Source organism: Salmo salar, chromosome 18, assembly GCF_965601325.2.
Source record: "Salmo salar chromosome 18, fSalSal1, whole genome shotgun sequence".
Lineage (NCBI taxonomy): Eukaryota > Metazoa > Chordata > Actinopteri > Salmoniformes > Salmonidae > Salmo > Salmo salar.
This window is the reverse complement of record NC_138308.1, coordinates 26,040,979-26,057,155: the sequence shown is the minus strand read 5'-3', so window position 1 is coordinate 26,057,155 and position 16,177 is coordinate 26,040,979. Positions and strand designations below refer to the sequence as shown.

At 42.1% G+C, this 16,177-nt stretch overlaps 1 protein-coding gene across 2 annotated transcripts in view; it reads right to left on the bottom strand.

The window, feature by feature from the left end:
- Positions 1 to 3,175: 3,175 nt before the first annotated feature.
- The window catches only part of gfra1a (gdnf family receptor alpha 1a), an 87,555-nt gene continuing 74,553 nt past the window's right edge, over positions 3,176 to 16,177 (bottom strand). For both annotated transcript variants that reach the window (XM_014154880.2, XM_014154881.2), the window contains 3 exons: positions 9,825 to 10,024; positions 6,596 to 6,643; positions 3,176 to 5,657 (listed from right to left, as the gene is read on the bottom strand). In XM_014154880.2, the coding sequence (XP_014010355.1) occupies positions 5,502 to 5,657; positions 6,596 to 6,643; positions 9,825 to 10,024 (404 nt within the window). In that variant the 3' untranslated portion in view covers positions 3,176 to 5,501. The remainder of the gene's footprint in view (positions 5,658 to 6,595; positions 6,644 to 9,824; positions 10,025 to 16,177) is intronic.

The window sequence follows — 16,177 nt, the reverse complement described above, 5'->3', positions numbered from 1 at the left end:
ACTACTGTAATAACTACTGTAATAGCATCTTCCAATACTAACTTTGCCAAGGGACACATATCTACTGTAATAACTACTGTAATTTCTTCTTCTAATACTAACTCTGCCCAGGGACACAACTACTGTAATAACTACAGTATTGTAAGAAGAAATTACAGTAGTTATTACAGTAGTTGTGACCCTGGGCAGAGTTAGTATTGAAAGAAGAAATTACAAACTCTGCCCAGGGTCACAACTACTGTAATAACTACTGTACTTTCTTCTTCCAATATTAACTCTGCCCAGGGACACAACTACTGTAATAACTACTGTACTTTCTTCTTACAATACTGTAGTTATTACAGTAGTTGTGTCCCTGGGCAGAGTTAGTATTAGAAGAAGAAATTACAAACTCTGCCCAGGGTCACAACTACTGTAATAACTACTGTACTTTCTTCTTCCAATATTAACTCTGCCCAGGGTCACAACTACTGTAATAACTACTGTACTTTCTTCTTCCAATATTAACTCTGCCCAGGGACACAACTACTGTAATAACTACTGTAATTTCTTCTTCCAATATTAACTCTGCCCAGGGACACAACTACTGTAATAACTACTGTACTTTCTTCTTCCAATATTAACTCTGCCCAGGGACACAACTACTGTAATAACTACTGTAATTTCTTCTTCCAATACTAACTCTGCCCTGGGACACAACTACTGTAATAACTACTGTAATTTCTTCTTCCAATACTAACTCTGCCCTGGGACACAACTACTGTAATAACTACTGTAATTTCTTCTTCCAATACTAACTCTGCCCTGGGACACAACTACTGTAATAACTACTGTAATTTCTTCTTCCAATACTAACTCTGCCCTGGGACACAACTACTGTAATTTCTTCTTCCAATATTAACTCTGCCCAGGGACACATAACTACTTTAATAGCTTGCTAGCTGCTTGTTACTGTACATTTCTGGACATGAACATACATCTGAAGATGATGCTTAACACATGTTGAACCCCTTCTATTTCACCGACTAAATATGATACCAGCACTTTTTTAGATTAGACACGTCCTGTGCAAGGCCAGCTTTATACAAAATGAGTTTCAATAGGACTTCCTTATAAAGCCAGCTCATCTAGTTCACCAATCTCCTCATTAGACCAGTCTCTTACAATACTATTTTGTTAGACCATTTTATCCTTGTTAATTGCCTGAAAGATGTCTTCAGGTACTTCTGCTCATAGTCCAGTGTTTTCTTGAAGTGCAGTTAAAGGTCATCTCCATAGCCAAGGTTCCTTTAGGTCAGCACTATATTGAAACCTCCTCAAGGTCTAGGCCAATAGATTAGGTAACACTTCTTAGTAAGCACATCTCCAATGTGAAATGCAGTTTGACTCTCGTTATCAAACATCTAATTCCCCACATTTACGAGAACTAATGCTCAATATCTTTGTTTTCCTGTTCCCTTTTTTGCCAGAGGGATTTTCATTTCAAGGTTGTATATTGCATTTGTTTGACATTTATACCTTTTATCTTTTTGTCTGAAAAGGCATTATCCACCTTTAGCCATTTGTAACTATTTTTCGCTTTTATATGATTGGAAATATTGTGCATGTGCGTTCGAGGGGGCAAGTTACATAACATTGGTATTATTTGGAAAACATTCCATTCAACTGATACATATTCGTCTCGGAAACCCAGGACTAAAATCTTGACTAGTTGTGTTAGATGCTTGATCAATGTTACGTGTGTCTGTCCACGAGAGATTACCCATGTCTGTCTACAGTATGTACAATATGTAATATGTATTGTTATGATATAACTGTCTGGGCAGCAGGTAGCCTAGCGTGTAAGAGCGTTGGGCCAGTAACTGAAAGGGCGCTGGTTCGAATCCCTTAGCTGACTAGGTGGTCACTCTGGATAACAGTGTCTGATAAATGACTATGGCAAATGTGGACCGGATTAATATAAAAGATACATATCAATCCAAGTTCAATAACTTAATGGTAGGCCTGATACTCGCTACAAAAGCAGCATGAACATCTTCAGTGCTCATTTTCAACATCACTTAGACCCATTTCAATGTATGTTTATCTCAGCTGCTGCTGCTGCGTTCTGTCAATGTCTGTATCACATGTTCTAACATATTATCCCATATTCATTATTTCTGTCCATCTTGAGATGAAGAAAATACCTGCAAGAAACACAGACGTACATGAAGTACCAGGTGACAGATGGTACACTGTTGAAACAACCACAGCAGAGACATTTTAGCCCTGTTTATACCTGCCGCTTACATGCGTCCTGATATTGTCCTGATCTTGCCATATCACTGTACACTTATAAGATCTGATCAAAATCAGTTCACAATGCGATTTTTAATGGTCTACACCTGTCTAAAAATGTGGGCACAATTGGAATGAGGAGAAGAACAGGAAAAATGACGCATGTTAGAACCAGGTATAAACGGGGCTTTTATGTTGATTTCTGAAAATAAAACTGAACAACTTGATGTAATAATTGTGAGGCTTTCTCTAATCTGAGGGATTAGAAAGGTCAACCCCGTTGGCTGTCTTTCTACCCATTCCAACTAAAAAAACCCCTCCTGCGTCCAGGGAAAGGCCATAACTGCAGCCATTGGATACTATTTTCTTGCTCCCTGTGGAAAAGTGCATGCATGACATTTACCCTCCTTTCTGTCACGTTTTCTGTGTTTGTGCATCTGAGTTTATCTGTTTTTGCATTCCATGTTTTGTTCCTAGAATATTTCAGGTGTGATTACCTTGAATTTGACCAGATGTGTTCTGAGAATAATCTAGGCCCAGGGAACAGTCAAACATTTTCAGAACTTTTTTGTGTTTAAGTCATGACGCGAAGATAATTTTTCATTTGACGTTGTCGGACATTTTTCCTGGGAACATTGGAGCTGTTTAGTTGACATGGTACTGCCGAGGCTGATGTCCTCCTCTCAGCATGTCATAGATAAACTGTTGTGTGTCAACACGGCCAATCTTTTCAGCACAGCTCCAGATTCCACCACTCACACAGTTCATCCACAGGTACCAGACAATGGCTACACATGTGTCTAATTAAGCAGACTCTCTCTGTCTCTCTCAGCCAGCAAAACAGAGTTATAACAGGCCACAAAACAACCCCTAAGCAACAGAAAAAACAACCTCACTGTTGGATGAGTCAACATTTTAATTATCATTTAATTTAGATTGTACATTTTCACAAGCTAAGAAGTATTGTGGATAGCTGAGGGATTCTTTGTTTTCAATCTGTATAAACATTGCAATTAGTTTCTTCTAGTTAAACAACCAATGTGATGTAAATGAATACAAATACTCTAGGGTATTTTATTTCTTCACCTGCCTCTTAGTGGGCTTGTTATCCTCCCTCACCCACAAATTCCAACACATTCATCCTCTGTCACTGTGAAATATCAGCAATCTGACTGCAGATACCAATGCGTTAAACCACCCAGCTGCCTCAGACCTCATAGATAAAATGTTAGTCTTTATCCTTTATTGCGTTCCTATCACCCATGTGATATTTTGTACTTTAACCTCTGTGTACGGTCCTATATGCTCCTTACTTGTGCGGGATGTCAAAGTATAATAAATAAAGGCCCAAATAGTAAAAGATAGAAAGAATAAGAGGTTATATACCAAAAAACAAGATCATATTCAGGCAACAGCATAAATGAAACTATGGTAGAATGTGTTGGCTCAGGAAATATAACAGGAGAGCTAGATCAATATCATTTACAATAGTTCCGTCATATGTACTGGGGAAAATATGTCGTTTGCTGTAAAACAAAAATGCTATTCTCTAATGTGATGTATTTTATGGGGAATCTGAATCTGATCTAAATTGCTCACAATGCTCCTGAGCAGGATAGAAATAGACCTTTCTTATCCAATTACTGTTTCAATCAAGTACACACACATCTAATTTTAATGCCTAGTAAATAACATGTAATATATATTATGTTTTGAAAAGCCACAGGAACCCAAGCAGCATGTCATAAATGCTTTAAAATGTCCAGTGGCTAAAGTAATTTGCCGCACATGCCACATGTATGTGTGAAGTGACTGTGTGCTGGGTAGTCCACATGAGGAAATCATTACTTCAAATGTATCTAAAAATGGACTGACATTTTCAACTTGCACATTATATCTGAGAAGTTACATATGGTTATGATACAAGGTTGATACTTTCTCAGCGATTCTCAGGAGACATACAAAATGCTACAATTTACGTACAAGAGTCACATGTTCTGCGTCAGCTTGACTCAGATGCCAGTCATATAAGATTTACAAGTCCTTGTTCCAATAAGATTGACAGTTTTATTGTGAAGGCAACATGACAATAGATTGAGAGCAAATTGATGCTAGTGTGTTGAATGGTTGTGTGTAATTAAAGTGTACACAACAAAGCGTTAATTATGAGAATCCATCTGTCACGTGACCTGTTACAACTCTTAACGCCGTCATCTGTACGGCTGTTGTCAACAGCTCCAGAGCGCTTTACGACGCTTACAGAGCAGTTAGAGTATAAACTCATTCAGGTAGGAATGGTCTGTCTACCAGAGAAAAACCCTACACCCATTCCCCCCTTTCATCCAGTATAGAGAAAATATGTCAAACTGCTTTGATAGACCAAAATAATGTTTGATTCCATAATGTACATTCGCCATATCACCCAAATAGCTCATTGCACATGTTAGGGAGAAACTAACCTTGACATGTGGATGTGAGTGTGTACTGCATGTGTCTTTGCGTGTGTGCTTTTTGCATGCGCTACAATGTCAAAGTGAGCTCTTGAAATTAGTGTTTTGTTGCAGAGGGCCGAGTTAGTGACAAAATGGTGGCGTCCCAACAGAATAATGAGTTCTGTAGACCATTCTAGATGAAAGGTTCCATGGTGGTCTAGCCATCTACTGTCTGTGCTCTGGGCCTTTGTAACTCCATCCCCATCTCCATCTCCAAATGATACCATATCAAAACACACACGCACACCACAGATGAGATATATTGACACCTAAAAAGCTGCCTACCTCATTTAAACCACTGCCATCAAAGTGATGGGGATTTTTTGCTTCTTCAAAGACCTCAGTCTTAACACACAAAGTCCCTTGGATAAAAGCGCCTGCCTAATGACCGTACTATTATTAATACAGTAAATCCCATTGTACCAGGAACTGACAAAAAGCCACCCGCCAAAGTGTATTGGAATGTAGCAATGCATCCTATATTCTCATGATCGCCCAGTGACCGACACAGAAGCTTTTACCTTTGTAAAACAGAAACGGGAGAAACACAGCAAAACTGAGTTACATTGAGATCACTTAGGCACACTGCTTCAACGTAAGCCTCTTCAAACTAGAGTTTAAAAATAATCAGAGAGAAGGGAAATAAAAATACAACAGGTATACTGGGAACAGAGAATATCATTTCGTCTTTATACAAATTTAGTCTGTCCATGTTTTTGAAAGGTAGCATGGCTACAAGACTGCGGCGGGGTAGAGCGCCGCCAGGGTGCAGTGTAGCAGCGCAACCAGTAGGGGCAGCAGTGAGTAGAGGTGTGTATTAGATGATGGCAGCCCGGCTGAATTCCTGGCGATGGAGTTGGAGGTACCGGAGTCGTCGATCTGTGGGTCCTGTGGAGGGAGGGAGGGACAGAGAATGTCAGAGGAGCGATAGAGCAAGTTAAATTAGGCCTGATCAAATGCTTTTTCTGGGGGGACATTTGTGCCATCACTTTGCTTGCTTTTGTCCAACTGTCAAATTGAAGCAATCTGACAAATCCCGGCTGCATCTGTAACACCTGCATTTAAATTGTCCACATTCATGCTCTCTTGGTGCTACACTCGCAAAACACTATAATAAAGAAAAATAAACAATTAGAGAAAGCTGATGTAATCCAAATCAAATAAGGATGTCTTAATAATACCACAAAAGTGTGTGATTAAATTGGCCCATTAGATTAGAAAAAAGGTTGTTTTGAGAACTAAAATGTCAGTTGGCTCTATCATATCCATGTGTTGCTTTGGAGATGAGATTAAAAAAAAGAAGGTATTTGACGCACTAATGAAACGTTGAGCTGAAAAGGGGCCATCTCTTCTCAGGCTGTTTGAACCTGCCGCTGCCTCCTTAAATGTCACTCTACGGAATAATGCTGCTTTATTATGTACAATGACATTTACTGAACTTTAAAAGGCACTAGATAAGCAATGCTCACGTCAGCGTAGAGGACTACAAAGACCATGAGCACATGTGCAAGAGGGGTCGCCTTGACTTCTGTCTGTAGGCCTGTGACCTTTGGCATGAGATCAGGGTCTGAGTAGTAATTACCATAGTCTTTCCTCGTAATTGAAAATCGACACTACTGTTCATACGTGTAATTGTACATAGATCAATGATGAGCTAGGACCCACACAGATTTGTCTGGTTAGGTCATGTGTTCAGGAAAAACTCCTGGCCTTAGTCATAATCAACTGTTAGTTGATAGTTCCGGCTTAAACTTAGTATAATCTTTTTTTTCCTCAAACAAGAGTAATCAGGATAATCAAACTATGTACATATGCTGTACACTTACCACGCAAAGCACACCATCGACTGAAACGTTGGACTTCAGTTTCTGAGCCTGTAAAACCAACAGAGATGGAGAGATATGGTCAAAACCACCCTACTGTGTGTGTTCATGTGTGTGCTGAGTGTGTGCCATTTGAATTTGTTGCAGTGCTCAAACATCAGTGATTTGTTGCTTTGGAAGGCTCTCTGCTGAAGTACATGTCACCGTTGATCCTTCTACAGCATTTAGATCCAGTTTGTTACAGATGACTTGAAAGCGATGGGACTTCCTGTATTTCCCAGACTAGACTGTATGAGGATATGTCTCCAGTCACAGTAAACTGAGATTTTCCTCTTCTTAACCTTTTTTATTTATAATTTGCCCTGAATAAGAGCAAGGCTGCTGTAGGTAATTTCATATCCTGAGACAGAGGCTTATCCAGTTTCATCTGGTATTTACAGGGTCTCAAGTGGACAAAGACCTTGAAGGAAAACTGCTGTTGTCAACAGTAAAACAGAAGTGAGGATCTACATGAGTCACCTGTGTTCAGTGCCCTATGTGAGCCAGTCACTCGCATGCTTTACAATAGGCTACTTGTAGTTTTACATTTAGTTAGAGCTAGACAAAACGGTTTGTGTGTGTGAGTCTGAAGTATTACAAACTTGCCTTGCCACTAAGTGTAAAATTGTGTTTCTGTGGAATAATATCCGTCATTCATACTCTGTTTGGAGGACTGTACTTCGTGAACACATTACGACCAACCAAACATCAAAGCAACACAGAATTGCAAGTATAATGCCTAGCCCACCAACATATGACTGGGACATTCAGTTAGACTGATAGCTAGTCCTGATCAATGTGATGTGGGAGTGTAGAAGACAGTGTGAGGGTGTGTGGATTTGGCTGTAGTGGGAGCTGGATGGGACACAGCAGAGGGAAATGACAGATGTTTGTCATTGCTCACTGAACGGAACCCAGAGCTGTCCCACAATTCATTTCTCTCCCGTTGGCCTAAACCATCCATCAGCTTGACTGGGCATGCAGTTATTGTTTCAGATACACCACCATGCATCATCTACGGGACTTCATGTGGAACGGAGGAGAATCAGACCTGCATCCTTACATGTATGTGTAAGGTGTTGAATACTAATAACCTGTAACCAGATTACCAAGTAAAAAACCTTCTAATACAATCAGTATACAACCTGACCAAGATCTTACAAAAGACGTCATTACATCCAATTTCACCCACTGGGGATGTTGATGCAGAAATGCTGACTGAATTCATATGTTTTACTCATTAACTATTCAAAAGTAAAACTGAATCACTTCTGGGGACCACATTGAATGATCGGTTTTGCTGGTCTTAACTTTCAGGCCCAGGTTGGGGAGCGCTACAGGCCCTGCTGGGCTCAGCAGCAACAGAACAGACTCTCCTTCCTTTTGTTTCAGGTTCTTAGATACGCTAGGAGCCACCTGACTTTAATCTCCGACGTGGGACAAAAGGCATTCCTGCCTGCGCCACTTTCAATACACACAAAGAGAGGCAAAGAGAGGCAAAACCCTCTCACAAGACAAAAAGGACCCTTTCTAATTCAGTTTGAAGCTTATGGTAAAAGAAAAAAAAATCCTGGCAGTTTGAGGAATACACAGTGAAGCTAAATTAGATTTTAGAAAATTAACAAAAGGAAGCAGAAAAAAGCACATCTTTCAAGCTGCTCACAGAGATCCTCACACGGGGAGAAGATGTCTTTTGGCTAGTAGTCTAGTGGGGCCCTAAGTCACTGGACGAGTGCTCAAGCTGTCTGGCAGTACCAGCACAGAGGGTTTCTAATCGATGATGAGAGGAGAGAGGAGTGAATGTTCTTACAGGCCCGTCCCCTGTGTGATTAGAAAGAGCTTGTCTGCCTCCGACAGCCGTCCCTGCTCAACACATGCTCCAGAGCAAACAGGGCTAACTGTGTGTGTGTGTGTGTGTGTGTGTGTGTGTGTGTGTGTGTGTGTGTGTGTGTGTGTGTGTGTGTGTGTGTGTGTGTGTGTGTGTGTGTGTGTGTGTACTGTATGTATTTGTGTGTGTGTTGTGTGTGTTTGGAACTCCTTGCGAAGTGAGAGCTTTCCTCTGGTTAGAGAGTGTGTGTATCTATAGCCCAATAAACATTTTAGTGGCTGAGTTTGCTTTGTGGAAGCCTTTTGTATTTTGAACAGAAAGACTAAATTCCCACTGATCGAGTTACAATCTTAGATGTTCATCTTAACCTCAGCTCATGTAAATCATCACTGAATGCCCCATCAACCATTATGAGCTCTGATACAACATCAGTGTCTGTAACATTGACAGATCCATCTCCAGCAGGTTGTCTAAGCCAGGAGTCACCCTGACAACATCACAGAGATAACCCACTCCACCCCTGGACCTGAACACTATTTATCCCCCGTCCAGATCAATTGGGGTAATCTATTCTAATTTGTCCTATTAGCATATGAATGCCCTTTCAAATGGCGCTGGCGGAGCATCCAGGGACGCAGCCAGGGACGGAGGACCTCATCAGGCGGGGGGTCGGCTGGCTGGCAGTCAGGCAGGCAGTCATCTGTGTTAATGGGAGATGGGTGGCAGCCGGTGACATTCAGATCAGTGTGGGTGACCACGCGTCACCTTGTCACTTGGTGACACCACCAAGCCTTTATTCCTGAGGTGAATGAAGCCTACATGCCGGCAATGTGGGATTCTCTAGGGCACTAGAGTGTGTGTATGCTGTGTCAAATAGAATCAAATCGAATGTTATTTATCACATGCTTCATAAAACAACAGGTGTAGGAGTGAAATGCTTGTGTGATGGAGTATATAATATATATATATATATATATATATAATATACTATACTGTATATATGTAGTGTGTATGCTGTTTGTGTGAGTGTTTGAATTGCAGTGTGTAGCAGGACGTGCTGACTGACTCACTGAAGGACAGTGTTCTGTCTATGAGAAGGACTGATTCCACTCAGTGTGTACACCACTAATAGACTAACACTTCCATCTGTGTGCCTCAGACTCCTATACTGCAGAGCAACTGTTAGTCCTTTCCAGTTAATTCAGGCTCTGCTGAAATGAGGCAGTATCAGTTCTCAAATCAAATCAATAATGCTTAAATTAAACCAGCGCCTAGCTAAAATAGTTCCCTCAGAATAGATGCTTGGCTGTTGGCCTCCAGGACAGGAGGTCCATGCGGTATGAAATCAGCTGTTGGAACCCTCACCTGCAAGCTGCCACAGAAGTGGTAGAGGGACTCGTCCCCTGCCTTGAGGTGATTGGTGTTTGTGGCGACATCCAGTGAGTTGGGGGACCGGTCCTTAGCCTTCTGGGAAGGAGTGGTGGTGGAGGTGGTGGTCTGCACCGGTGGTATGGGCTGCCACACTCCCACATCTGTCCCGTTCCCAAATGCCTGGATGGCATTGCCTACAGAAAGACCAAACACTGTGTTAGACATCAATGTTGTAGAGAGAGGGAGAGAGAGAGAGAAAGTCCATATGTGGACTTGTTTGTAAGAGACTACATCTGTCCAAAATCTAAAGCGTTTCATAAAGCCATTACTGGAGTAAAACACTATCCATTTAGGCTATCTTTCCCAAACACTATGGAATAGGTGGGAGACAATTTAATTCTATGGAAATACAGCGGGGGAAAAACTAATGTCTAAACTACAACCCTAGTGAGTGTGCTTAAGTTCGGCTGATGGATATGAATATATTAGCTAAGGCCATAATAATAATAATAACAAAGTGATGATGTGGCCTTTTACCCAACACATTAGAGTGCATACAATGTTCCTGGTCTATCTTTGAAGTGAAGCAGACAGGCAGATGTGAAGCTAGATGGATCAGTGTTATGCACCGCTCACAGAATAATTCAACTATTTCTTCCCTGGGTCATTGAATCCATTTAAACTGTGAGCCAACACTTTGGAAAAGAACGGACATGCTTTTTATTATTATTTTTTACTTGTCAGCTCATTTAGCCTTGAATCGTCTAAGGCTGTATAGGGCCACACCTCTTAAATGCTGGCTGTGAGTGAATCAATGAAAGCTGGTTTCATTATCTTGCGGTGAAGAAAGCGGGTGTGCCACTGAGCCTATCCTAGTGCACTAATACTTTGTGCTAGCACAGCGGAGGCCCGATGAGTGTACTGAATTTGTTGATAAGGTCTTTTATGGAGCTTTGTTCTCAACAAAGGCTAATTAGAGACACCGCATTAGACGGTGTCGTCTGTCACGGCTGATGAGGTGCTTTTCTAGTTCGGAAGGGTGCTTTTTTAGTTTCAAATTTAGGCACAATGCTTGTGCTGTGATAATGTACATGAGTTTAGCTCCTATTTAGCTCTAGCTCAGTGTCAGGGCTTTCAATGGAGTTTGAGGAATCAGCAGCACTTGAGAAATTCTAACATGTATAACCTGCCAGTCAAGCCCCTGAGAATACATACTGTAATTCATTCCTAATAGGATGAGTGTATTCCTACAGGCATCGACTACACTCTTAGGAATAAAAGGTGCTATCTAGAACCTAAAAGGGTTATTTGGCTGTTCCCATAGGAGAACCCTTTAAAGAGACCTTTTTGGTTCCACGTAGAACCCTTTTGTTTCTAGTTATAACCTTTTGGGGTTTCATGTAGAACCCTTTCCACAGATGTTTCTACATGGAACCCAAAAGGGTTCTACCTGGAACTGAAAATGTTTCTCCCTCGAACCAAAAATGGTTCTCCTATGGGGACAACCGAAGAACCCTATTGGAACCCTTTTACTAAGAGTGTGAGTGTACAAACTGGACCCTGTGTCTTATTCTTGCTGACAGACGAGAGTGGGGTTTAACACTGGGCCTTTACTCTGCAAACACTGAGCAATGTTAGAATCCAGACACCCAGGAAGGCCAGGCAGGCTGTTCCAGCTGCACAAGAATGCAGTGTTTGTCTTACCAAGAGGAGAGATAAATCCCATGTTTAAACACAGGGAATATCACACTGTGTGCAAACAGCCTTGAATCTGCCACTTAATCGTTTCTGTTTCCCTTCATCAAGTGCAAACGGCACATGATATCATATCACTTAGTGACATTTACATCAACCAAAACACTGACCGCATGACCGTCTGTTGAACCAAACAAATAGGCCCATTTTGCAATGGCTGTATTCATTAATCTAGCAAGGCAATATTTTGAATAATGTAGAAGTGTGTCGTGTCCACCCCTCTCGACCCTTTTCGCCAACGTAAAAAAAGTTAAGGCGTTCGTAAAATCACTCTAGTTATCTACTCCGATTTTAGAGAACTCTTGTCCGTGTGCCAGAGCGCAGAATAACTGATGAATTTACGAACGCTCAACACCCGTTGAATATGGCCGTGTCAGTAAACGTCGGCCAAAAAGCGTAATTAAATTGTTGCCAGCTGCAGTTAGTCATTAGCGCTCATGAAAACAGCCTTACCAGCTCTGCTAGGGCGAGTAAAATGGTCAAAGTGAGGTGTTCTCTCATTTATGTCTGGAAGTAGCTAGCAAGCTAGTCAACGTTAGCTTGGGTGCTTAACTGCCGTTGTGAGGTCAGAACGCTCAGCCAACGCTCTGAATTTACGAACGGACAATCTAACGCTCTGAATTTACGAACGGACAATTTGACAACGCTCTGAATTTACGAACGTCCAGAGCACACTCGGAGCGCCCTCCAGATTGAATTTACGAGCGACTCGACCTAGAAAGCTAATTTTCTAAGGGCCTCCCCTTTATTTTATTTATTTATTTCACCTTTATTTAACCAGGTATGCAAGTTGAGAACAAGTTCTCATTTACAATTGCGACCTGGCCAAGATAAAGCAAAGCAGTTCGACACATACAACAACACAGAGTTACACATGGAGTAAAACAAACATACAGTCAATAATACAGTAGAAAAATAAGTCAATATACAATGTGAGCAAATGAGGTGAGATAAGGGAGGTAAAGGCAAAAAAGGCCATGGTGGCAAAGTAAATACAATATAGCAAGTAAAACACTGGAATGGTAGATTTGTAGTGGAAGAAAGTGCAAAGTAGAAATAGAAATAATGGGGTGCAAAGGAGCAAAATAAATACAGTAGGGGAAGAGGTAGTTGTTTGGGCTAAATTATAGGTGGGCTATGTACAGGTGCAGTGATCTGTGAGCTGCTCTGACAGCTGGTGCTTAAAGCTAGTGAGGGAGATAAGTTTTTCCAGTTTCAGAGATTTTTGTAGTTCGTTCCGGTCATTGGCAGCAGAGAACTGGAAGGAGAGATGGCCAAAGGAGGAATTGGCTTTGGGGGTGACCAGAGAGATATACTTGCTGGAGCGCGTGCTGCTATGGTGACCAGTGAGCTGAGATAAGGGGGAACTTTACCTAGCAGGGTCTTGTAGATGACCTGGAGCCAGTGGGTTTGGCGACGAGTATGAAGCGAGGGCCAGCCAACGAGAGCGTACAGGTTGCAGTGGTGGGTAGTATATGGGGCTTTGGTGACAAAACGGATGGCACTGTGATAGACTGCATCAAGTTTATTGAGTAGGGTATTGGAGGCTATTTTGTAAATGACATCGCTGAAGTCGAGGATCGGTAGGATGGTCAGTTTTACGAGGGTATGTTTGGCAGCATGAGTGAAGGATGCTTTTTTGCGAAATAGGAAGCCAATTCTAGATTTAACTTTGGATTGGAGATGTTTGATGTGAGTCTGGAAGGAGAGCTTACAGTCTAACCAGACACCTAGGTATTTGTAGTTGTCCACATATTCTAAGTCAGAACCGTCCAGAGTAGTGATGCTGGACGGGCGGGCAGGTGCGGGCAGTGATCGGTTGAAAAGCATGCATTTAGTTTTACTTGTATTTAAGAGCAGTTGGAGGCCACGGAAGGAGAGTTGTATGGCATTGAAGCTCGTCTGGAGGGTTGTTAACACAGTGTCCAAAGAAGGGCCAGAAGTATACAGAATGGTGTCGTCTGCGTAGAGGTGGATCAGAGACTCACCAGCAGCAAGAGCGACATCATTGATGTATACAGAGAAAGAGTCGGCCCAAGAATTGAACCCTGTGGCACCCCCATAGAGACTGCCAGAGGTCCGGACAACAGGCCATCCGATTTGACACATTGAACTCTATCAGAGAAGTAGTTGGTGAACCAGGCGAGGCAATCATTTGAGAAACCAAGGCGTGACAAGGAGCTGACCAATTGGATCGTAATGACGTAGCAGACCACTGGACACATTTATTCAACAGATAATTTGTTTTATTTTTTAACCTTTATTTAACTAGGCAAGTCAGTTAAGAACACATTCTTACAATGATGGCCAACACAGGCCAAACCCGGACACTTGTGTTCCGTCCATATTGTTATTTATTTATTTATTAAATATTTTTTTAACCTTTATTTAACTAGTCAAGTCAGTTAAGAACAAATTCTTATTTACAATGACGGCCTACCGGTGAACAGTGGGTTAACTGCCTTGTTCAGGGGCAGAACACAGATTTTTTAGCTCAGGGATTCAATCCAGCAACCTTTCGGGTTACTGGGCCAACACTCTAACCACTAGGCTACCTGCCGTCTAGGTGTCCTAGAACTGTCTAGTTTCTTGTGTTCTGACTTATAAAACAGTAGGAAATTAATAAAATAAGTAATGTAAACAAACTATCAGTAATTACCAGTAAATCTATTGCCCGAAATTGGGCACTGTAGTCTTTATTTAACAATTTACATTGACATTATTGCAGTAGTCAGAGTTTTGGTGTTTGTTTTGCGTAGTCATACAGAACAAAGATACAATCGATCAGTACAGGGATTGGATATACTATTGAAGGACATAGTTAAAAGCGAGTCTCCTCCGATAAGAGGGTTTTTATAGGAGAGAGCTAACACTAATCTCTGATCTTTTGAACTAGGAGTGAGTGCTTAGACGTGGCATAAAGGAGCCTTGCCAATGTGCCCGCTGGAGTTCCACTCAGGCTGTTGGTCAGAAGAATAGGACCATTACTGATCTCCTAGGTGATTTCTCAGGAGCACAGAGGGTGGATGCCCCCTGGGCACTTATGGATTGCTGATAATGCTGCCGGTTACTCAGTGTGACCGCTCTGTTGGGATATTCTTTCTCACAATGCCACTGCTACCGGCAAATGAACCACCAACCACTCTATATGTACCATCGAGCAGAAGTAACTCTCTACTTCTCTTTTCTCACTTCCTACTTTTTTGGTCACGTAACAACCCTGTAATGCCTTTTGTCATGGCTGAATAAAGCTGTATGACAAACACTGAACCACCATCACTGTACTGGATTGAAGAATGGTGCAAGAGAACAACAGTACTTTACTCTGCTGACCTAGAGGCAAATGCAGGAGAGCATCCTTAACCGGGAACAATGTATGCTTAGCATTAAATGAAGAAAATCAGCAGCTACGCTTTGTCTTCTAATGCCTTCCACAATAGCTTTCCGCAAGCGGACAGAGCCCTCCTGCTGGCCCCCTGGTTAAAGAGCCAGAGCAAGGCCCTGTCACAGTTTTGGAACCACACCAGCACTGACGGTTGTGTGGGAGCATATCTGTCACTGTGTGTTAATGCTGACAAATGTTCCCTCTGAGCTGCGCAGGTAGCCCCGAGACTGCCACGTGTAAAAATCTTCCCAGTGTGAAATAGTTCCCAATCATTCTGATCGTATTCTGATTGTGACGTCATGCTTTAAAATTTCTCCCAGCGTGAAAATATTCCCAGTTCAATAATTGCACACGTAACTCTTTATGTGGATGGATGCGCTCGTGCAGATGTTTCTCACACACCCTCCCTCGATCTTGAAAAATTGTTCTGTGGGCACACACATTTGCTTCACACATCTGCCAATTAATGGTGGCCAGCAGTATTGACTCTGGCTTTTTGAGCCATAAGGTCGGCATATAAATACCCGGACTCGCGGTCAAAGTGCTGAGGGTTGATGTGAGGAGAGAGTTTTTGCGATTGCAAAGACTTGGGCGCTACGTTTTTGATTGAGAGTGCGTATATTTGTTAGTTAGTTAGCTAGCTATGCAAACAAGTTAAAAATGCACACCTCTGAGAACAAGCCATCTCGACCAGTTTACAGCTAATGTTGCTAGTTACTGTAGCTAGATAAATCAAGAGCGAGGTGGTGTGAGAGAAACATCTGCCATCCACACAGACGCGCGTTCAATTATTGACTGGAATCATTTTCACGATGTTTTACAACATGACGTCACAATCACAACATAATCAGAACAATTTTTATTAGTCTCAGAGAGAGAGAGAGAGAGGGGATTTAGCCATGCCTTGGTATCTCTGAGGGGATCAGAGGCTGGGCTCCCCGCTTGTGCCATCAAACCCCTGAAACTCTTCCCGCCTGCTGTTCAACCTTTCCAAGTTCTCCAACATCACCCCGCTCCTCCACACTCTACCGGCTCCCAGTTGAAGCTCACATCCATTTCATGATCCTGGTGCTTGTCTACGGAGCAGAAAGGGGAACTGCACCTCCCTACCTTTAGTCTATGCTCAACACTTGCACTCAGGGCTGGATTACTGAACAGGCACGCAGGGGTTGGGGGTGCACCCCCAGATAGCATATGAACACGTCAG